Here is a 22,472-nt window from a genome sequence, read left to right on the forward strand (position 1 = left end):
GCTCTGAGCAGTTTTTCCTCATGCGAAGATTTGTAATAGTTTTTTTAGCAATCTAAGTCAGCTGTGTAACGTCATAATTGAAAATCAGCCATCCATTTTGGATACGGATGAAACCTGTGACTGCTTGTAAGACAAAACTAGCACAGTAAAATGCATAAAAATGTAAATCATTTGGGAGTACCAGTGTTGTTGCTAAGAGGCATTGTGACCTAACATTAAACAATGAATGTAGTTATCATTCTGTATGAATAAAAGAGATGGATTAGATATAATATATCACCAAGTTTCATGAAGGCACAGGCTTATTGAAGCTACTGCTGAGTGAAGTATTGTTTGTCTTATGAAAGACAAAAATAACAAGTGAATAATGGTTAATTTATTGATTTCAGAATGACATTCCTTGTACACTAGAGTAAGAAGGGTGCTTATATTGGGATGTTAAATAATTTAAGCACGTGGAAATATTTGTTTCCTTTAAGTAAACAAACTGATCAAACAATGGAAACTCCAGGTTGGAGTTCTCAAATCTTCTGTTAAAATTCATTGAACTGAATTCCAAGATAACCATCTAATCCCTGACAGTTGATCAATTATCTGCCAGCAGTCTGTGAGCACAAGCTCTCGAATTTTTTCAATATTTTCATCAGTTTGCACAGTTGATGGATGTCCAGAACAAGGTTTGTCATAGATCGACATGTCGCCATTTTTAAATTGAGCAAACCACTTGTACACATGAATTTTTCTGATAGCGTCATCTTAGAAAACTGCTTTCAATATTAAAAAAGTTTCAGCAGCATTTGTACCGCATAGAAAACAAAATTTCCCAGCTGTATGCTGTTCACTTAATTTTTCCATAATAAAAAACGAAACAAGAACAATACAGCGCCATACACACCTAGTAGCAGAAATGCATTACTACACGAACTCTGCCCACAGAAAAGTTATTCCAGGTGCTTTTTTTTGCCAGGCTCTTCCTAGAATGTAAATAAAAATGTAATTCTAATGTTCAGTGAAATGTTTTTCTGCAGTTCATACTGCATTAGAAAAGTAGATGCCTGGTGGTGAGCAATGAAATGGACAGGCATACTGTGAAGCATTGTCTCTTGCTGAGAAAAATCAAATGTGCTGGCACAGTGGAGTCTTGTGATCTGTCGGCCACACTTTACATAATTGCTGACCTCATGAGCGTAGCATTGGTTGTGCAATCTGCATCACAGATTACATGAAAGAAAGTAATGGCAATGCGTGGTCACTAAGTGCAGGTCCCTTCCATGAAGCTAAAGTGGTCATAACCTGAAGCTAAGGATGGATCCAGATTTTGTCCTTTTCTTTGGACCCCTTGTGGGCATTCCAAGAATCTCTACAGACTTAATGTTTTCAGCTAACATTACAACAGATGTGCAATGCCAATTCATGCAATCTCTTTCAAGACTGCAGGTAACACAGTTTTAAGAAAAGTGTATAATAAGGTTTATATTGTCCTTTAATTTTTTACTACAGAGTGATTACATACCCTTTTATCCTCAAGATAACAGATATCCATGGATAGCCCCATCGCCAGCTGTGGTGGCCGAGTGGTGCTAGGCGACTGCGCGACTGATATGGTCGCAGGTTCGAATCCTGCCTCGGGCATGGATGTGTGAGATGTCCTTAGGTTAGTTAAGTTTAAGTAGTTCTAAGTTCTAGGGCACTGATGCCCTCAGATGTTAAGTCCCATAGCGCTCAGAGCCATTTTTGAATAGCCCCATCCATGCAGACATCTACTTGTGTTTCACGAATTAAACAGCAACTTCTTCCCATGCCTTTTCTATGTTGGCTGTCATAACGTTACCAGATTGTTTTGGATTCTGTTGGGTCTGTATACTGGCCCTACAAGATTTCCAGCAAAAAATCATTTTTGGCTATGGAGTAGTTTGAAGAGCAATCCTTTTTCTGTTTGTTTTCATCCATCTTTACAAGGCAACACCTTTCACAATAAGTACTATGTATCTATAATGTATGATTAATGTCTATGGTCAAAGAATGGTAATCATGTCAATGGCTGGTTTTAGCGATGTTGCCAGGCATGTTTCATGCTGATTTAGGTCAACAGCGAATCTCATTCAGTTGGTTCTAGTTAAGTGTGATGCAAGAGAAGGGATTCCTGAACAAACTTCAGTTTCTAAACTGAGGTCAAAATCGATGTGTAGTCAGAAGTATCCATACAAACAGCCCTTGCAAGTAGAAAAAAGTATACCTAGCTTTTGGTTGGTTCCTTCCTCAGGAAGGAAATTAAAAGGTAAGGTGATAAGGACACCAGCTTCAGAAGGATTTGCCTGTTGTGAGGACAAGGGGAAAAACGGAGCTTTGTCTTCTCGGCCACGTATTTAGCAGTCATTCAGAGATTGTGTGAACCAAAATAAATTGAGTCTAGAGGATAGCAGACTCACAGTGCTGCCTCGTGTGTAAAGGAATCCAACAATATTGCTTCCTGTTGGGTACCAACAGGAGCATGGCTTGAGCATATCAGCTTGAAATTAGGATCTACCTTGGTTAGCATATTAAACATGGTGGGAAAACTTCAAAGTCGATTTTTTCGAGAATTTTTGAGAGGTGGATTGAGGGTGGATTGAACTGCTTTGCGAGATGTATCTTTGAGTTCTGAACTTCATGTACCAAAAAATACGAAAAATCACAAAAATCCAGTTACCATGTAGTCCCTTTGTAAGTATGATTCAATCATGGGTATCACTTGGGTTAAGAATGATGAAAGGGCAGCTTTGAGAGATGAAGTGGTAAAGGCAACAGAGGATCAAATAGTTAAAAAGACAATGCCTAGTAGAAATCTTTAATTATCAAAGGAGATATTGAATTTAATTCAACAAACAAGAAAACATAATAATTCAGCAGATGTAAATATAAGCTTGACAGAAAATGCAAAATGGCTAAGCAAGAAATAGCTAGAGGACAAATGCAAGGTTGTAGCTGCATACAAGAGTAGGAGAAAGAGAGATGCTGCCTAAATGAAAATTAAAGAGACTTTTGAAGAAAAGAGAAGCATCTGTATGAGTAACAAAAGTTCATATGCCAAACCAATACAGAGCAAAGAAGGGAGAGCTGAAAGGATTATATATAGAGGTAGAGACCAAAACGCTTGAACAGAAAAGCTACATCTAAACAGTCTCCAGATTGAAGACTACAACAATATAGACGAAGCAAAGGAACTTGAAGGCAGAATTATGGAAAGTGGATGAAGATGAGATTCGAGATGCGATAGTGTGAGAATAATTTGATAAGGCACCAAATGAGCCAAGTCAAAATAAGGGACCTGGAGCAGACATCTTTCCCTGAGAATTATTAATATCTTTGGCAGAACCTGACACAACTATTGCACTTCATGTGCAGGAAACATTGCAGGGGAAATACCTTTAGGCTTCAAGAAGGAAGTTACATTTCCAATTCCAAAAAAGGCAGGTCATGTGAATATAACAAAGCACCAGCTTAGTAAATTCTAGCTGAAAAATTTTGGCCTAATTATTTGATAGAAGAATGTAAAAATTGGTAGAAGCTGACTTCAGGGAAGATCAGTTTGGGTTCCAGTGAAGTGTAGGAACATACGAGCAGTACTTGGCTTTATGCCTTATTTTAGATGATAGGTTGAAGAAAGGTGAAACTACATATATAGCACTTGTAGATTTAGAAAAAGCTTTTGATAATGAAGAGTGAAGGGTCATTGCCAAACACTGTATTTGTAAGAGTTGAAGGATGTGAAAGGGAAGCAGTAGCTGCAAAGGAAACTAGAAAGGATTGTAGCCTATCTACCATGCTAGTCAATCTGTACATTGAGGAACCTGTGAAGGAAACAAAGGATAGATTTGGAGAGGAAATTAAGATTCAGGGAGGAGAAATAAAAAAAATTGAGATTTGCTAACATCTTGTCTCTGACAGAGATGGCAAAAGACTTGACAGAGCTGTTCAATGGAATGAATAGTGTCTTGAAATGAGGTTACACAAGATGAGCAACAAGAAAAATTAGTCAGCATATGTAGTTGATGGTGAGAGAATTAGATTAGGAATTGAGAAGCGTAGTAGATAAGTTTTGCTATTGGATGCCAAAATAACTGATGGCCGAAGTAGAAGGGCAATAAAACATAGACTGCCAATGGCAAGAAAAGCGTTTCCGAAGAAGGGAAATTTGTTAACATTGAAGATAAATGTGTCAGGGAGTCTTTTCTGAAGGTATTTCATGGAGTGCAGCCTGATATGGAAGTGAAATGTAGTTTATAAGCTATACAAAAAGTGGGGAATAGAAGCTTTTGAAATGTGGTGTTATAGAAGAATGTTGATTAAATGGGTAGATCATGTTACTAACGAAGTGAATTGGGAAGGTTTGAGCTTTATGGCACAACTGCATTAAGAGAAGAGATACGTTGCTAGGACTTATCCTGTGGCATCATGGAAGAGTTAATTTGATAATGAAGGAAAGTGTAGGGGTAAAAATTGTAATCGGAGGCCAAGCCTTGATTACAGTAATCATGTTAAAGTGGATGTAGGTTGCAGTAACTATTCAGAAGTGAAGAGGCTAACAGTGTATAGACTGTTAGAAAGAGCTGCATCAGTTCAGTCTTTACACTGAGACAACTTATACTACTATTACAATTGGAAGATTGTTTTCTATTTTACTGGAAATTTTACAAGTTGCAGATTTACAAATAGAACCAGCAACTCACCAGAAAAAATATTTCTTAAGTTGAGAAACAATAATTACACCAGTCATTGGTACTGTGTGTATAAACTATAAAATGGCTGAATTAGTATTTGAGATTAGAACATTGATGATAACTGACATCGTAATATGTGGGATTGTTTGAAATATAATTTCACTGAAGTTAAGGAGAAATTTATTTTTATAATTCTTCCTGTATACATGTTGTTAAGTTAGTGTATTACATTTTATCAACACTAACAATTAAAAAGATTTTATGACCAAAGTAGACTATATACATCAACCTGGATCTTATAAAAATGTTTTCCAGTGGAAATGAGGTGTCACTTTATACATTTGCCATTAATCTGACAAGATTAACTAGTCTCCAAGATTTGTTCATGTCATGGTTTTGGGTAATAACTTCACAGAGAACCTTTGTTTTTCTAACTTGATGATTTATCATGTTTTGTGATTGATATTAGCTATTTGCATGTTCCATGGACGATAACTGCGATCTTTTCCTGTAATATATCAAGAGTCAGTTTTATGCCCGTGGTACTACTTCTCATTGAAAAGACAGTTGCATACTGACCATTTACATGATTTGTTGTCCACCCCTCCCCTCTGACTTTCCTCACCCCTCCTCCGCTCTCTCTCTCTCTCTCTCTCTCTCTCTCTCATACATACACACACACACACACACACACACACACACACACACACACACTCAGTCACTCACTCACTGTACTACTACACATCCAGGAAATAGATGGAGTATCTAAGCTTACTGATTTGGATTTTACCTCAGAAGTAGCACTGCTGCTTGGCTCTGTTTTGCTTCTTGCTATAATTAGTTGCAATGACCTGTTTGTTAAATGATAAACACAATACTGTAAAACTGCGTTCTTTTCACATTAATTAACCTCAATATAATATCAATGATCAGTTTGCAGTTAGTAATTTTAGCACTTCATGTATCACAGGTCAGCAGTTGCACTGCAAAAGCATTGACAGAGTGCCAACATTTTATCATACTCTTTCAGTCAAGTTACATCTATCAAATAACACGATGATGAATGTAATTGCATAGTCACTGCACTTAATCAATGTGCATTTTACATTACTTGGGCAAGAAATAACAAATTTCATGAAGTTTACACTGAGTGGCTCACAAATTAATTGTACATTTTGATTCATCGTGACTGAAAGATGCTATCAAATTGAATAATTAACACAGACTTAAAACACTGTGTGTACTTTTGATAACTAACCCAGCATTGCCCTGCGTGCCTACTTGGAGATGAGCATAAGAATTAATAACAGAGTCTGTTGTTATATTTTAATTTATAAAATGAAAAACAGCAAATTTAGAATTATAATAAGCAAAAAAGCAAGTTTAACTATCACCTGAAAAAAGGTGAAATTATAAATACTACTTTATGCATATTATTCACGTTTCCATGAGGATTCACAGTGTCCACCAAAAATGGATAAAAAAATGACATTTTCTAGGTAGAATAATGAAAAAAACTATCTAGTTTTTCTAGTAAAAGTGGGCATTTTTATCAAAAAAGTCTGGGCTACAAAACTATGGTACTGAATGCTAGGAATAACCTGTTGTGACTCGCCGATCTTTCAAAGTGCCGCTGCGCAGTTACGCACGGCCTCTACATGCGGCGCTGTCTGCCAACCATGCAGCAGCAGCGCCACCTAAGCGGCCAGCCAGCCAGTGGCTGCTAGACTCGGACTCAGTTATGACTTGGCTGTTAAAGTGTACACACGTCTTACTCTGTTTACTTGATCTGCGACTTTCATGTATTGCGTCTTCCTTGAAATATATTTGTTCAACTTGAAGTTATAACATAACCATTACTTGAAATGTGGACATTTGGGAGCACAAGAAATTTGATTTAAAAATCTACTCACCAAGTGGCAGCAGGAGAAAACACATACAAATTTTAAGTAATATGCAAGCTTTTGGAGCCAGTGGCTCCTTCTTGTGACAGGAAGGTTGAAGGGGAAGGAAGAGGGATGAAGGAAAAGGAGTGTCGAGGTTTAGGAAATCTGGGAAGTTACAGAAAAGTCACCCAGAACCCAGGGTCATGGAAGACTTATCAGATGGGATGAGAAGGAAAGACAGAATGTTGGGATCTGTCTCAGATGATATTTAAAAACCTGAGAGCTTAAGGGTGGAAAATAGGGTACTGAGCAAGATAGAGATTACTGACCACTCGTCATACAAGAGTTAATAAGAGCAGAAAACTAAGTGCATTATATGAGGTAGATGTGTGTGTGGGGAGGGGGGGGGGGAGAGGGGGGGGGGGGCATGGGTTTACACAGGTCAGGAAACAAAAGTTGTTTAAAACTGAGAGGGAGTGAAGTATGTGAGACCAAATACCGGTTGGAAAGGGACAACCAAGGACATGTTGCAACACCAGTCCCAAAACCTGCTTAGTTCTGAAAAACTGGTGCCAAGGTGGAGAAACCAGGTGGCATGTGTGGTGGAACAGGCACCAAAGTCACGACTGACATGTTATAGAGCGCACCTAGCTTTCTGCTCTTATTAACTCATGCACGTTGTTTTATCAGTAATCCCTGTCTTGCTTATTACCCTACCTTCCACCTTTTAAGCTCTCACGTTTTCAAATCTTGCCTGGTGCTGTCCCCAATAATCAGTCTTTCCTTTTCATCCCTTCACGTAAATCACCTCTGACCCAGGGTTACAGATGGCTGTTTTGTAACTGTCGCCATTTGCCAATCTCCCCAGTCCTTTTCTGTCACTCCTCTTTCTTTCACTTCAACTCTTCTGCCAGAAGGAGTCACTGGTTCTGAAAGCTTTCACATTTTGTTAACATTTTGTGTGTGTTTTCTCCTTCTGCTGCTTAGCAAGATGTTTTTTTTTTAATCTGTCCAATCATATTATATCTTCAAAAATTGGTTACTTTTGTTGATATTTTTAAGTAGTAAGGTTTAGAAAAAAGAAAGACATTTGCTAAAAAGAGGAAAATGAGGACTCCTTTATGAGTTGTATCAATTAAGCAAACAGCAACTATTAGCTAACTCCCAGCAGATTTTATCTCCATTTGTTCTTGATGACTTAAATAATGAATATTTTATTATGAAAGTTATTTCCAGATAAATTAACTATAGCATTATTGTTAGTGATTGCAAAACTATATTGTGAAACATCACATCAGATGAAATAAGGATAATATTTTGCTTAATTGTCTTATGTGTGTTTGTAGATTGTATTTTACTGGTTCTCTTGTCTACAAAGCAGCTTATGCATAAGACGTTGGACAAAAGGATTTATAAGTATGTAAGTGGAAGTGATTTGCACAAAAACTTATTTAAGATGTCAGTAATACACTACATACATTACGTACTAATACAGTACACTTCATAAATGTTAATATTCTTCAGTGGAATAAGGGCAGTGATGTTGTAAATATGACTTTAAATATTTTCCAAATGTTTTGACTTCAATAATTGCTTTTAAATTTTGTCAGGAATTTTGTTGTAAACTTTAACTCTCATGCAGAAAGAACAGTTTTGACACAGGAATGTGTTGATTTGGGTCGTACAGTTTTTTCTCCTCAGTAAAGTGATCGTGTGTATCGCAGTTCATTTTCTGTAATTCGCAGTCCTTGCCCATTACATTTATTTTAAAGAATATAAGGGCTTCCACGATGTAGATACATGGTAAAGGATGAATCAAGAGATCTCAAATAGAAGTTTACATGAGTCTCTAGGCATCCAAACATGTTTCTAATGACCATTTTTTGCTGTTCGAAAGTGCTTGTAGCTGCTTTAGAGCTTCCACAGAAAGTGACTCCACATTTAAGGCTAGAATGAGAGTAAGTATGGTATGCATTTTTTACTGTTTTAGCACTATAGCAGGTTTCTTGTGTGCAAAAAAGGTAGCATGCCTTACTCTGTTTTGCATTAAGGCATTCAATAGATTTCTTCAGTTTTACATTACTTAGTCCCAAGAACTTAGTTTCTGTACTGACACCAACTGGTTCGTCATTGATGGAGACAGATGGGATGTACACTTTCTTTGTGAAGTGGTGTGAAATTTTAGTTTTTTTCCCCCCGATTGAGGAGCTCAAATGGGAATCCCTGGAGGGAAGGCAACATTCTTTTTGAGAAACACTACTGAGAAAATTTAGAGAACTGGCATTTGAAGCTGACTGCCGAGTGATTCTACTGCCACCAACATACATTGTGCGTAAGGACCACAAAGATAAGATATGAGAAATTACGGCTCATACAGAGGCATACAGACAGTCATTTTTCTCTCGCTTTATTTGAGAGTGGAACAGGAAAGAAAATGACAAGCAGTGGTACAGGGTACCCTCCGCCATGCACAGTGTGGTGGCTTGTGGAGTTTCTGTGTAAATGTAGATGTAGGTTATTGTAATTCTTCCTTACTTGTCTTTTTAATAGAATTATGGTGTCATCTGTAAATATGATTGGTTAATGATGATTATCCACATTTTAGTTAGGTTGATTATGTACAGAAGGAACAGAAGTGACCCCATTATTGATCCTTGGAGTACACCATATTTAATTAGTTTATTATCCATCAAGTGTTCAGAAATAGTTTTAAGGTTGTCATTTGTGTGCCTGATGCATACTGCTTGCTTCAGATTGTTGAGGAAAGAAATAATCCAGTTGTGGAACAGACCTCGAGTACCATATTTTTCAAGCTTTGACAGTAGAATCTGACAATCCACCATGCCAAGAGCTTTAAATGGGTCAATAAATACTTGTGTCGATGCCTGTTTCTTGTCCATAAGGCTTAGTCTGCAATTGATGCACTCACAAATGCAGTTGTTGTTGACCTGTTATTTCAGAATCTGCATTGTTCATTACATAGGACATTGTTTTTATTTAGAAATTCCATAAGTTTGTCATATGTAAATTTTTCTAGTATTTTTGAAATGCAAGAGAAAATTGTGATGGGTCTGTAGTTACTTACATACACACTTTCATTTTTATTTTTTTATTTTTTTTTTTTTAAATATATTCTTGAGTAATCGTAGATCTTTTCAATCCATCAGATAAAGCGCCTGCTTGAAGTGAGCAGTCAGATAAGTATGTGAGTGTTTTCTACAAAATGTGGTCAAATAAAGGAAACAAATTAATGTCAGGAGTGGTACAAGAATATGTAAGATTGTTCCACATGGCTCTGTTTGAAGTAGAGGGAGCTGTTGAGCAGATATGATTTCTGATTTTATTTGAAGTTAATTTTATTAGTCATTAACTTACTTGCATCACAGGATAGATGGTCAGTTATTTTTATGTCTGAATGTTTCACTTATTTCTGTGCCACAGTAAGATTGAGTGACAGATAGTGTAAATCATTTCTCCTTCCAGTACTATATTTGTGAATGTCACTGCAGTTTTCAAACTGTGACTGATTAGGAAGTAAGTGTACAGTGAGCTTGTTCTCAGTATGCCCAACTTTTAAACTGTCAGCAAGAAATTCTAGAGTGGATACCACATATTATCCTTATCACATGCTTCTGTGCAACAAATACTTTTGTTTTTGGCAACAAATTGCACCAGAATATGATGCCATAAGACGTAAGTGAATTGAGAGAGAGAGAGAGAGAGAGAGAGAGAGAGAGAGAGAGAGAGAGAGAGTCAACTTTCTGGCGCTCCACCTTCAAAATCTTATATTATCTCCAATGAAAAAAAAAACTGAATAGTTTAAATTTTTTGTTTCATTTATTGATTTACCATCACTTACTTCTAGTGGTGTGACCTCATGAAGTATATTTAAGAAACAGACAACCTTACATATTTTTTGAAATAATACGTCGTTATTTGACTGTATATTACTGCATTTTTCTTCTGTGCAATATAGATTTAGCTTTTACACTATTATCAAATACAAAGTAGGAGATCCTTGATTTGAATCCCAGGCCAGCACACATTTTCACTCCTCGCTGCTGGTTCCACGTGAAGTCCTGATGCAGCTGACTGACATCAATAATCCTTCTCCTTCCTTTTTTCCCATTATCCCCCCTCCACCTTCAATTTAAATATAAAAATGCTAAAAGTTCTTTGACTTTTAGCACATCACATCTAGTAAAGTGAGTCCAAAGCAAGTAACATTCTATATGTTACCTTACACGTGTATGTAACTGAGGTATGTATAAGTGTAACATGTAATAGATTACCTTCCTTACAGCAAGAAAATTATTTTGTACACATAATAATCATGTCCACTTCAATGGAAGCAATAATTAAATCTTAAAATGTACTGCATTCACATGTGCATTTGTTTATAATATTCCGTAAAAAGTCATGCTTGGTGGCAGAATTATATCACAATTATGAGTATTACTTAAGCAAAACTATAGTATGAATGTGAAGTTTGTGTGTAATTGGGGATTTTTTAATAGTAGAGTTAGATGATACAGGTGAGTCAAGGAGTACATTCCAACTTTGGAATTTATTGAGACACGGTGCAGAATTGGTAGATGTGTCATTTTGTAGCAAACAATCTCATGTTTCAAATGACTTAGTGCCAAGTGTCGTTTTGGTTTGATGTGACTACCATTTGTGATGTGGCAAAATCAGTTTGTTCCCACAATTGTTGCAGCAAACCAGACGTAAATTGTGCAACAGCACTGTAGATTCAATTTTTCAGCTCAGCTAAATTGTTTGGTAGGGTGGGAACATACACACCATCTTTACTGAAACCCCAGAGAAAGAAATCCAGTGGTCAAGTGGGTGGAGCAAGGTGGCCATGCAATTGGCACTTCATGGCCAATCCTTTGACTGGGAAGCTATTATGGAGAAAACCTCACACTCCTGTGAGAAAGTGAGGTGCTTCACCATCTCACTGGTAGTAAACCATCCCATCTCATTCATCGTTATCAAACGTGTTTGACATAATCAAAAAGAAGCAGGCTACCTGGCAATTTATGATGTCGCAATGTACAACCTGTCTCAACAAAGTTCTTGTGCCAAGAGCAAATTGTAGGGCTGCTTGGAGGTACATTAGTGTATTTGGTGCAAAATGTATGCTGAACAGTTGTTGCAGAGTTCATTGCATGAAACCAAAACACACAGTGAGCATGCTCCGCATCAGTGAAAGTAGCCGTTTTAACTGTGAACTACACTGGTGCTCCTGGGGGCAGAATGGAATACTGATGCACTACGTAAATCGAACTTCAGATTTTTTGCTACAAAATGACACATCTGCCAATTCTGTTACTTATCTCATTAAATTTTTATATCGTCCCTAAGTTGTAAAGTCCTTTCTGACTTACCATGTAGATTTGTCTATTACAGACATTTTACTCTCAGTGGCATTTATCAGCGTTAGTGTGTTTATAAATATAAATTTAGCTGAATTTTATTTTGTTTTACAGGCCCACCTAGAAGATCGTAGGAAAGGCAGTGACTTAAGTCTCTTGAAAAAATAATGTAATTGTAACACTTTTTGAAAAATTAATTTGGTTTATTAATAAATGATATTTTATACAACATGAAAAATAAATTTACTACAAAAATTGTGTCCTGTGCTGCATTGTCTCATTATCCTGTCCTCGGTAGAGAAGCAAATCTGATGACTGTCAACCTCTACAGCTGTGATGTATAATCTGATGACTGTCAACTTCTACAGTCCCAACGTTTATAAAGCTTCTGCCCGTCAGTGTAGCTGCCATTAATATATCCATTTTGACAGCTGATTTTGTTTTCATGTCAACCCTCTTAACCTAAACAGCTGCATCATTACATTTGCTACATCGTTTTAGACTCTCCTCCTCCAATCCCCAAACCTTCATGTAGCACCAGCTTCTCTGAGCTGTGTAGTCAGCTTTTCTCATTCCAGCAAATCCTCAATTCTCAAAATCCCTCTGGCACAAAACTCAGTTTGTTCCCATTCTTAGCCACTCCCTTCCCTATCACTCTATTTCTTCTCTTGGCTTTTCCTATCCCACCTGTTCTGGTATGTTGTTTTTTTTAGTTTCCTCACACTGTGCATTAGTTTTGTGATTCTTTCTCCTTTTAAGTCAAAATTTGCTGCTATGCTCTTAGAGCCATATATTCCCGCTCCCCCTCTTCCACCATCCCAAAGTTATCTAGGACTGCCTTCCTTTTTCCATATTCTACCTGTCATTGTCATCGTCCCCTTTCTGTCACACTCCTTTCACCTTTTTCCATCCTCTATTCTGTTATCTGGTTGCATATCTACAGTAAAAGTGATTTGTAACAAAGTGTGGCTGGGACTGTCAGATAGTACTTTTGAGACTTGTAGGTCTTGCCCTCCTGTCAATTTTTGTGCTTATGGCCTGCATGAAGTAGGAAGTGGAGATATTTAATGAAGGGACAGGAGAGGAAAATGGAAGGAAATGTCACACCACAACTGACCCACCTTTTCGAAAGATTTTTCTCTTCCTTACATTAACTTCTTATATTTCCCTTTCTCTCAGTGAAGAAATTGTTTTAAATGGTTGAAAGATATAGAAGGTATAGATTTCTTTGTAATTGCCTCTGTTCCCTCCCCCCTTTCTCCCTTGTCTCCCCAACCTACTCTCTCCTCCTCTGCCATTTGTGTTCTGTGGGTTATTACCCCAAGCTGCTAAGGCTGCAATTCTTCTGTCCAAAATGTTGTTCATATTTTTTGTTCAAATAATTCAAATTTTGACACAATATAATTGTTGAAATACAATTGTTGATAATGTAACCTGCAGCGTGATACTATGGTGATCACATATCTAATTGGGACAATGTGACACAGTATTCAGTCTTGCCAAAAACATTCATTCTTCTCATGTAAGTATTTTTTTGGGATGGTAGTTTTTTTCATATTAGGGTAAATAATAAATGCTAAATGAACAAAAGGGTGGAGCACAGCTGCCAATGATACACTCTTAAGACATAAAAAACACATACCTCAGACATAAAAGAAGATACACCTCAGAGGTATTATCCAAACGGGACAGAAAGCAGTAGATGTGAGGTACATGTATAGACAAAAAAAGATACAATTGACCATCACTACTAGCTGTCGAGGAGTATTGCGCTTGACAGTCAAGTTGGTATGCCACCACTGTCCGGGCTTTTCCAAAGAAATCTTCAGACTACTCTCTTTGACTGGAGTTGAATTGTCTTTAGTAGTGAGTCCCATCTCGAACTGAATTCCAAAGATGATTAAAGATGTGTCTGGATACACCTGAGACAGCAGCAGGTTACCAGCCTGACTGTTGCCCATCATATGGCCCAACATCCAGGATTGATTGTCTCGGGTGCCTTTTCTTTTCATAGCAGGACCACTTTGGTTGTCATCTGAGGCATCCTTACAGCATAGGGGTACCTTGATGATACTATATGCCCCGTTTTTGTTGACCTCCATGAGGAGTCCTGGTAGGCTTACATTGCAGCAAGATAACGCCTGCCCACACATGTTGAGAGTTTTTACTGCTTGTCTTCATACTTGGCAAACCCTACCTTGGGCAGGAAGGTCATCAAAAATCCCCCCCCCCCCCACTTGAGAACATTTGGAGCACTATGAGCAGGGCTCTCCAACCATCAAGAGATTCTGATAAAGTAACATGGCATTTAGATAGAACTGGGCATGATATCCCTCAGAAGAGCATCCAACAATTCTCTTAATTAATGCCAAGCTAAACAACTGCTTGCATAAGAGCCTGAAGTGGAGTAACGCGTGACTTGAGTTGCTCAATTTGTGAACCTCTTTCTCTTGAATAAATCTTCCTATTTTTGTGAAACCGTAATCATATCCTTGTCTGTACATGTACTTCACAACTACAGAGTTCCATCCTATTAAAATAATAATATTGTTGTGCATTGGTTCTCTTTTATTTCATGTAGAGGCAGTACAGAAAGAATAAAAACCTACTGACAGACTAGAACGTTACACAATAGCCTTGGTAACACAGCTGACATGGTTTTGAATTGCTGTATTTCTCTCACATGATTTTGAAAATAACTCCACTCAAATCACCATGTGATTCTCAAAACGGAGCTAGAAAACCACATCTCAAAATTCCTGTGTATTATTAGACAAAAACAAATTATTTAGGAATAAAGGAGTCGACTTATCGAAAGGCAGTAGCATTCTGTCGTTGATAATACATAAACAAGAGGTACAGATCTTTGCTTGGGGGGACAGCAAGTTATATTAGGTTTAGGCCAGGGAGGTTGCAGGAGTGAAGGATGTGGTTTAAGGATAGCTCCTATCTGTGCAGTTCAGAAAAGCTGGTGGTGGTGCTGGGAAGGATCCAGATGGCATGAGTTGTGAAGCAGACATTGAAATCTCACATGTTGAGCTCTGCTGCATGTTGTGCCCCTGGCTGATGGTCCACCTTCTTTTTGCCATCAATTTGGCAGTGGCCATTCATTCTGAATGACAGATGGTTGGTTGTCACACCAATGTAAAATGCTGTGCAGTGGTTGCAGCAGAACTGATATAACATGGCTTCTTTCACAGGTGGTTCAGCCTCTGATGGGACAGGATAAGCCTGTAACAGGAATGGAGTGGGAGGTGGTGGGTGGGTGGATAGGGCAGGTGTTGCATCTGTGTCCTCCACTAGGGTATGATCCCAGTGGCAGGGGGAAGGGGGGTGGGAGTGGCATAGGAATGGACTAGGATGTTGTGAGGTTGGGTGAATAGTGGACCACCACTTCGGGTGGGCTTGGACGTATCTTGGGTGGGATGACTCTCATTTCAGGGCATGATTATAGATAACCAAAGCCCTGACAAAGGACGTGGTTCAGTCATTCCAGTCCTGGGTGGTACTGGGTGACAAGGGCGGCACTTCTTTGTGGTTGGGATGGATGTGAGGCTCAGGTGTGTGTGGTGATATGGCATGGGAGATCTGTTTGTATATTATGTCTGGGAGGATTCTGCGACAGGTGCCCAAGCTGTATGGGAAGAATGTTTTGGTGTGGAAGGGTTGGCAGCAATCAAAGTACACATACTGTTGTTGATTGGTAGGTTTTATGTGGACTGCGCGTGTGTGTAGTCCTCCCCATTACTCCTGCCCCAGTATGTGTCAGCTAGTTGTGTGCTGCCATTTCATGCCCTAGTTTGTGAATTTGGGTGCTTATCTGTCTGTCATCTGTTCTTGTATCTGTCGAAAACACAGCCCTTCTGCCTTTCAGTGTGTCATCTCTTTTATTGTTGTTGTTGTGGTGGTCTTCAGTCCCGAGACTGGTTTGATGCAGCTCTCCATGCTACTCTATCCTGTGCAAGCTGCTTCATCTCCCAGTACCTACTGCAACCTACATCCTTCTGAATCTGCTCAGTGTATTCATATCTTGGTCTCTCTCTACGATTTTTACCCTCCACGCTGCCCTCCAATACTAAACTGGTGATCCCTTGATGCCTCAGAACATGCCCTACCAACCGATCCCTTCTTCTAGTCAAGTTGTGCCACAAACTTCTCTTCTCCCCAATCCTATTCAATACTTCCTCATTAGTTATGTGATCTACCCATCTAATCTTCAGCATTCTTCTGTAACACCATATTTTGAAAGCTTCCATTCTCTTCTTGTCCAAACTATTTATCGTCCATGTTTCACTTCCATACATGGCTACACTCCATACAAATATTTTCAGAAACGACTTCCTGACACTTAAACCTATACTCGATGTTAACAAATTTCTCTTCTTCAGAAATGCTTTCCTTGCCATTGACACTCTACATTTTATATCCTCTCTACTTCGACCATCATCAGTTATTTTGCTCCCCAAATAGCAAAACTCCTTAACTACTTTAAGTGCCTCATTTCCTAATCTAATTCCCTCAGCATCACCCGACTTAATTCGACTACATTCCATTATCCTCGTTTTGCTTTTGTTGATTTTCATCTTATACCCTCCTTTCAAGACACTGTCCATTCCGTTAACTGCTCTTCCAAGTCCTTTGCTGTCTCTGACAGAATTACAATGTCATCGGCGAACTTCAAAGATTTTATTTCTTCACCATGGAATATTGGATTTTAATACCTGCTCTGAAAATATATATATATATATATATATATATATATTTTTTTCTGCTTGCTCAATATAGAGATTGAACAACATTGGGGAGAGGCTACAACCCTGTCTCACTCCCTTCCCAATCATTGCTTCCCTTTCATGTCCCTCAACTCTTATAACTGCCATCTGGTTTCTGTACAAATTGTAAATAGCTTTTCGCTCCCTGTATTTTACCCCTGTCACCTTCAGAATTTGAAAGAGAGTATTTCAGTCAACATTGTCAAAAGCTTTCTCTAAGTCTACAAATGCTAGAAAAGTAGGTTTGCCTTTCCTTAATCTAGCTTCTAAGATTAGTCGTAGGGTCAGTATTGCCTCACGTGTTCCGATATTTCTACAGAATCCAAACTGATCTTCCCCGAGGTCGGCTTCTACTAGTTTTTCCATTCTTCTGTAAAGAATTCACGTTAGTATTTTGCAGCCATGACTTATTAAACTGATAGTTAGGTAATTTTCACATCTGTCAACACCTGCTCTCTTTGGGTTTGGAATTATTATATTCTTCTTGAAGTCTGAGGGTATTTCTCCTGTCTCATACAGATGGTAGAGTTTTGTCAGGACTGGCTCTCCCAAGGCTGTCAGTAGTTCTAATGGAGTGTTGTCTACTCCCGGAGCTTTGTTTTGACTCAGGTCTTTCAGTGCTCTGTCAAACTCTTCACGCAGTATCATATCTCCCATTTCATCTTCATCTACATCCTCTTCCATTTCCATAATATTGTCCTCAAGAACATTGCCCTTGTATAGACCCTCTATATACTCCTTCTACCTTTCTGCATTCCCTTCTTTGCTTAGAACTGGGTTTCCATCTGAGCTCTTGATATTCATACAAGTGGTTCTCTTTTCTCTAAAGGTCTCTTTAATTTTCCTGTAGGCAGTATCTATCTTACCCCTCGTGAGATAAGCCTCTACATCCTTACATTTGTCCTCTAGCCATCCCTGCTTAGCCATTTTGCAATTCCTGTCGATCTCATTTTTGAGACGTTTGTATTCCTTTTTGCCTGCTTCATTTACTGCATTTTTCTATTTTCTCCTTTCATCAATTAAATTCAATATTTTTTCTGTTACCCAAGGATTTCTACTAGCCCTCGTCTTTTTACCTACTTGATCCTCTGCTGCCTTCACAATTTCATCCCTCAAAGCTACCCATTCTTCTTCTACTGTATTTCTTTCCCCCATTCTTGTCAATTGTTCCCTTATGCTCTCCCTGAAACTCTGTACAACCTCTGGTTTAGTCAGTTTATCCAGGTCCCATCTCCTTAAATTCTCACCTTTCTGCAGTTTCTTCAGTTTTAATCTACAGTTCATAACCATTAGATTGTGGTCATAGTCCACATCTGCCCCTGGAAATGTCTTACAATTTTGAAACCTGGTTCCTAAATCTCTGTCTTACCATTATATAATCTATCTGAAACCTGTCAGTATCTCCAGGCTTCTTCCATGTATCCGATCTTCTTTTATGATTCTTGAACCAAGTGTTAGCTATGATTAAGTTGTGCTCTGTGCAAAATTGTACTAGGCGGCTTCCTCTTTCGTTTCTTACCCCCAATCCATATTCACCTACTACGTTTCCGTCTCTCCCTTTTCCTACTGATGAATTTCAGTCACCCATGATTATTAAATTTTCACTATCTGAATAATTTCTTTTATTTCATCATACATTTATTAAATTTCTTTGTCATCTGCAGAGCTAGTAGCCACATAAACTTGTACTGCTGTGGTAGGCGTGGCCTTCGTATCTATCTTGGCCACAATAATGCATTCACTATGCTGTTTGTTGTAGCTTACCCGCATTCCTATTTTCCTATTCATTATTAAACCTACTCCTGCATTACCCCTATTTGAGTTTGTGTTTATAACCCTGTATTCACCTGACCAGAAGTCTTGTTCCTCCTGCCACCGAACTTCACTAATTCCCACTATATCTAACTTTAACCTATCCATTTCCCTTTTTAAATTTTCTAACCTACCTGCCCGATTAAGGGATGTGACGTTCCACTCTCCGATCCGTAGAACGCCCGTTTTCTTTCTCCTGATAACGACATTCTCTTGAGTAGTCCCCGCCCGGAGATCCGATTGCGGGACTATTTTACCTGCAGAATGTTTTACCCAAGAGGACGCCATCATCATTTAACCATACAGTAAAGCTGCATGCCCTCGGGAAAAATTACAGCCGTAGTTTCCCCCTTGCTTTCAACCGTTCGCAGTACCAGCACAGCAAGACCGTTTTGGTTAGTGTTACAAGGCCAGATCAGTCAATCATCCAGGCTGTTGCCCCTGCAACTACTGAAAAGGCTGCTGCCCCTCTTCAGATACCCCTCCGTTGTGGTTGCACCTAAGGTACGGCTATCTGTATCGCTGAGGCTTTAAACTGTCAGAAAGATTTTGAGCAAACTTGGCACACACATTCTTTACTGTCAGGTAAAACAGTTACCGTGGAGGTATTATTAGTCCTTTCCTACTAACTATTCGAATCATACTTCGCAGGCAGTACCCACATATGCCACTAAATGTACTTATACAATTCATTGTACTACAGACATTTAAGAGAGATGAAGTCATAAATACTAAGATGTCTGAAAAATTTCTGCATGAAGTTTTAACTCATCAACTCTCTACTACTGAGGCAATTGTACAGTCGACTCAAATTAAGGAAATCGCTGATGTGTGGCAGTACTTTTAACAGCTTTCAACTGGCAAGTGCAAACTGTTGTAGGCAAAAACAGTAGTCATCCATAGAGCTATGAAGAGGTGTTTCCATAGAGAAATTCACAAAATTGTGTTGTAGACACACAAAGCTATTGTGCCCAGTGTACAGAAACTATTTGGAATCACATTTATATAAAATTTGGATACTGCATTCGTGCATTTGTACATTGTGCATACTTCTTCGTACAACTGTTTCGTAAGTTTCAAAGGTTTTTCACAAATACAGAGAAATGAATTTTTTGGAACTTCACTACAAACACAGTTCACTGTTTGATTTAATCTCTAATAGAAAATTGGCAAAATGAATATTGGGGCAATGCTGGGTTTGTAAACTAGTTACACATATACGGGGTGCTTAAACTAAAAAACGGGAAAAGATAAATATGGTTAAACATGAATATGGGAGTCTAAATGAGAAATGGAAGGGACCTTGAAAATTTATTCTTGAAATTGCAAGTATTGTTAATAATAAATATTTTGTTATCATTAGGTCTTTAATATTAACCCCTCTCCCCTAAATGTGGATCTTGCCCTCTGTGGGGTGGCTTGCATGCCTCAGCAGTACTGTAGCTGCAACTACAATGGAGGAGTATCAGTTTGAATACCAGACAAATGTGTGGTCCCGGAAGAGGGGCAGCACCTGATGATTACCTGATCTGGCCTCATAACATCAACCAAAATGGCCTTGCTGTGCTGGTACTATGGACGGCTGAAAGCAATGGGAAACTACAGATGTATTTTTTGCCAGGAACATGCAGCTTTACTGTATGGTTAAATAATGACTACGTCATCTTGGGTAAGATATTCTGGAGGTAAAATAGTCCCCCATTCTGTTCTCCAGACGGGGGCTACTCAGGTGGACGTTGTCATCAGGAAAAACAAAACTGGCATTCTATGGATCGGACCATGAAATGTTAGATCCCTTAATCGGGCAGGTAGATTAGAAAATTTAAAAAGGGAAATGGATAGGTTGAAGTTAGATATAGTGAAAATTAGTGAAGTTTGGCGGCGGCAGGAACAGGACTTACAGTCAGGTGAATGCAGGGTTATAAACATAAGATCAGATAGGAGTAATGCAGGAGGAACTTTAATAATGAATAAGAAAATAGGAATGCAGATAAGCTACTATGAATAGCATAGTGAAAGCATCATCGTAGCCAAGATACACACAAAGTCCACATCCACCACAGTAATACAAGTTTATATGCCAACTAGCTCCACAGATGATGAAGTAATTGAAGAAATGTAGATGAGATAAAAGAATTTATCCAGATAGTTAAGGAAGATCAACGTTTAATTTTGATGAGGGACTGGAATTCAATAACAGGAAAAGGAAGCGAAGGAAAAATAGTAGGTGCGTATGGATTGGGGGAGAGGAATGAAAGAGGGAGCTGCCTGGTAGAATTTTGCACAGAGTATAATTTAATCATTGCGAACACTTGGCATTAGAATCTTAAATGAAGAATGTATACGAGGAAGAGACATGCAGACACTGGAAGGTTTCTGATTGATTATATAATGGTTAGACAGAGATTTAAGAACCAGATTTTAAATTGTAAGACATTTCCAGGGGCAGTTGTGGACTCTGACCACAATTTGTTGGCTATGAACTGTAGAGTATCACAGAAGAAACTGGAAAAAAGGTAGGAAATTAAGGAGATGGAACATGGAGAAGTTGAAAGAACCAGATATTGCTGAGAATTTGAAGGAGCAGTAGACAATGGTTGACTAGAATGAGTAAGGAATATAGTAGAAGAAGAATCAGTAGTATTAAGAGATGAAATAGTGAAGGCAGCAGAGGATCAAATAAGTAAAAGATCGTCCTAGTAGAAATCCTTGAATAACACAGGTGATATTGAATTTAATTGATGAAAGGAGGAAATATAAAAATGCGGCAAATGAAGCAGTTGAAAGGGAATACAAACCTTTAGAAACTGAGATTTGCAGTAAGTGTAAAATGGCTAAGAAGAAATGGCTAGAGTACAAATATGATTTAGAAGCATATTTCACTAGGGGAAAGTTAGATAATGCCTACAGGAAAGTTAAAGAACCTTTTCTACAAAAGAGAAGCAACTGTATGAATATCAAGAGCTCAGATAGAAAACCAGCCCTAAGCAAAGAAGGGAAAGGTAAAGGCGTATTTAGAGGGTCTATATAAGGAAGATGAACCTGAAAGCAATATTATAGAATGGGAAGTGGATGTAGATGTAGGTGAATATGAGATGGGAGATATGACACTGCGAGAAGAGTTTGAGAACTCTCTGAAAGATCTAAGATGAAACAAAGCCACGGGAGTAGACGATATTCTGTCAGAACTACTGATAGCCTTGGAAGAGCCAGCCTTGACAAAACCCCTCCATCTAATGTGCAAGATGTATGGGACAGGCGAAATACCCACATACTTCAAGAACCATGTAGTAATTCCAACTCCTAAGAAAGTAGTTGCCGACAGGTGTGAAAATGACCAAACTAACAATTTTAATAAGTCATGATTGCAAAATACTAACAAGAATTCTTTACAGAAGAATGGAAAAACTGGTAGAATTCGACTATGGAGAGGATCAGTTTGTATTCCAGAGAAATGCAGGAAATACTGACCCTACGACTTATCTTAGAAGATAGGTAAAGGAAATGCAAACTTACATTTATAGCATGTGTAGAAAACTTTTGAGAATGTTGACTGGAATACTGTCTTTGAAATTCTGACTATAGCAGAGGTAAAATACTGGGAGTGAAAGGCTATTTACAACATTTACGGATACCAGAAGGTAGCTATAAAGACTTGTAGGGCATGAAAGGGAAACAGAGGTTGAGAAGGGAATGAGACAGGGTTGTAGTCTATCCACGATGTTATTCAGTATATACACTGAACATGCAGTAAAGGAAACCAAAGAAAATTTTGGAATAGGATTTAAAGTTCAGGGAGAAAAAATAAAAACTTTCTCAATGACATTGTAATTCTGTCATCTTGGAAGAGCAGCTGAATGGAATGGACAGTGTCTCGAAAGAAGTATATAAGATGAACCTCAACAAATGCAAAACAAGGACAAT

The 22,472-nt window shown here is 38.3% G+C and overlaps 1 protein-coding gene across 1 annotated transcript in view; it reads left to right on the forward strand.

Annotated features, from left to right (window-relative positions):
* LOC126094460 (histone PARylation factor 1) overlaps positions 1-12,222 on the forward strand; it is a 112,947-nt gene extending 100,725 nt beyond the window's left edge. Inside the window, exon 8 of the mRNA XM_049908843.1 lies at positions 12,079-12,222. Within this exon, the coding sequence (XP_049764800.1) occupies positions 12,079-12,132 (54 nt within the window). The 3' untranslated portion in view covers positions 12,133-12,222. The remainder of the gene's footprint in view (positions 1-12,078) is intronic.
* The last annotated feature ends 10,250 nt before the right edge of the window (positions 12,223-22,472 follow it).

Source organism: Schistocerca cancellata, chromosome 8 (assembly GCF_023864275.1).
Source record: "Schistocerca cancellata isolate TAMUIC-IGC-003103 chromosome 8, iqSchCanc2.1, whole genome shotgun sequence".
NCBI lineage: Eukaryota > Metazoa > Arthropoda > Insecta > Orthoptera > Acrididae > Schistocerca > Schistocerca cancellata.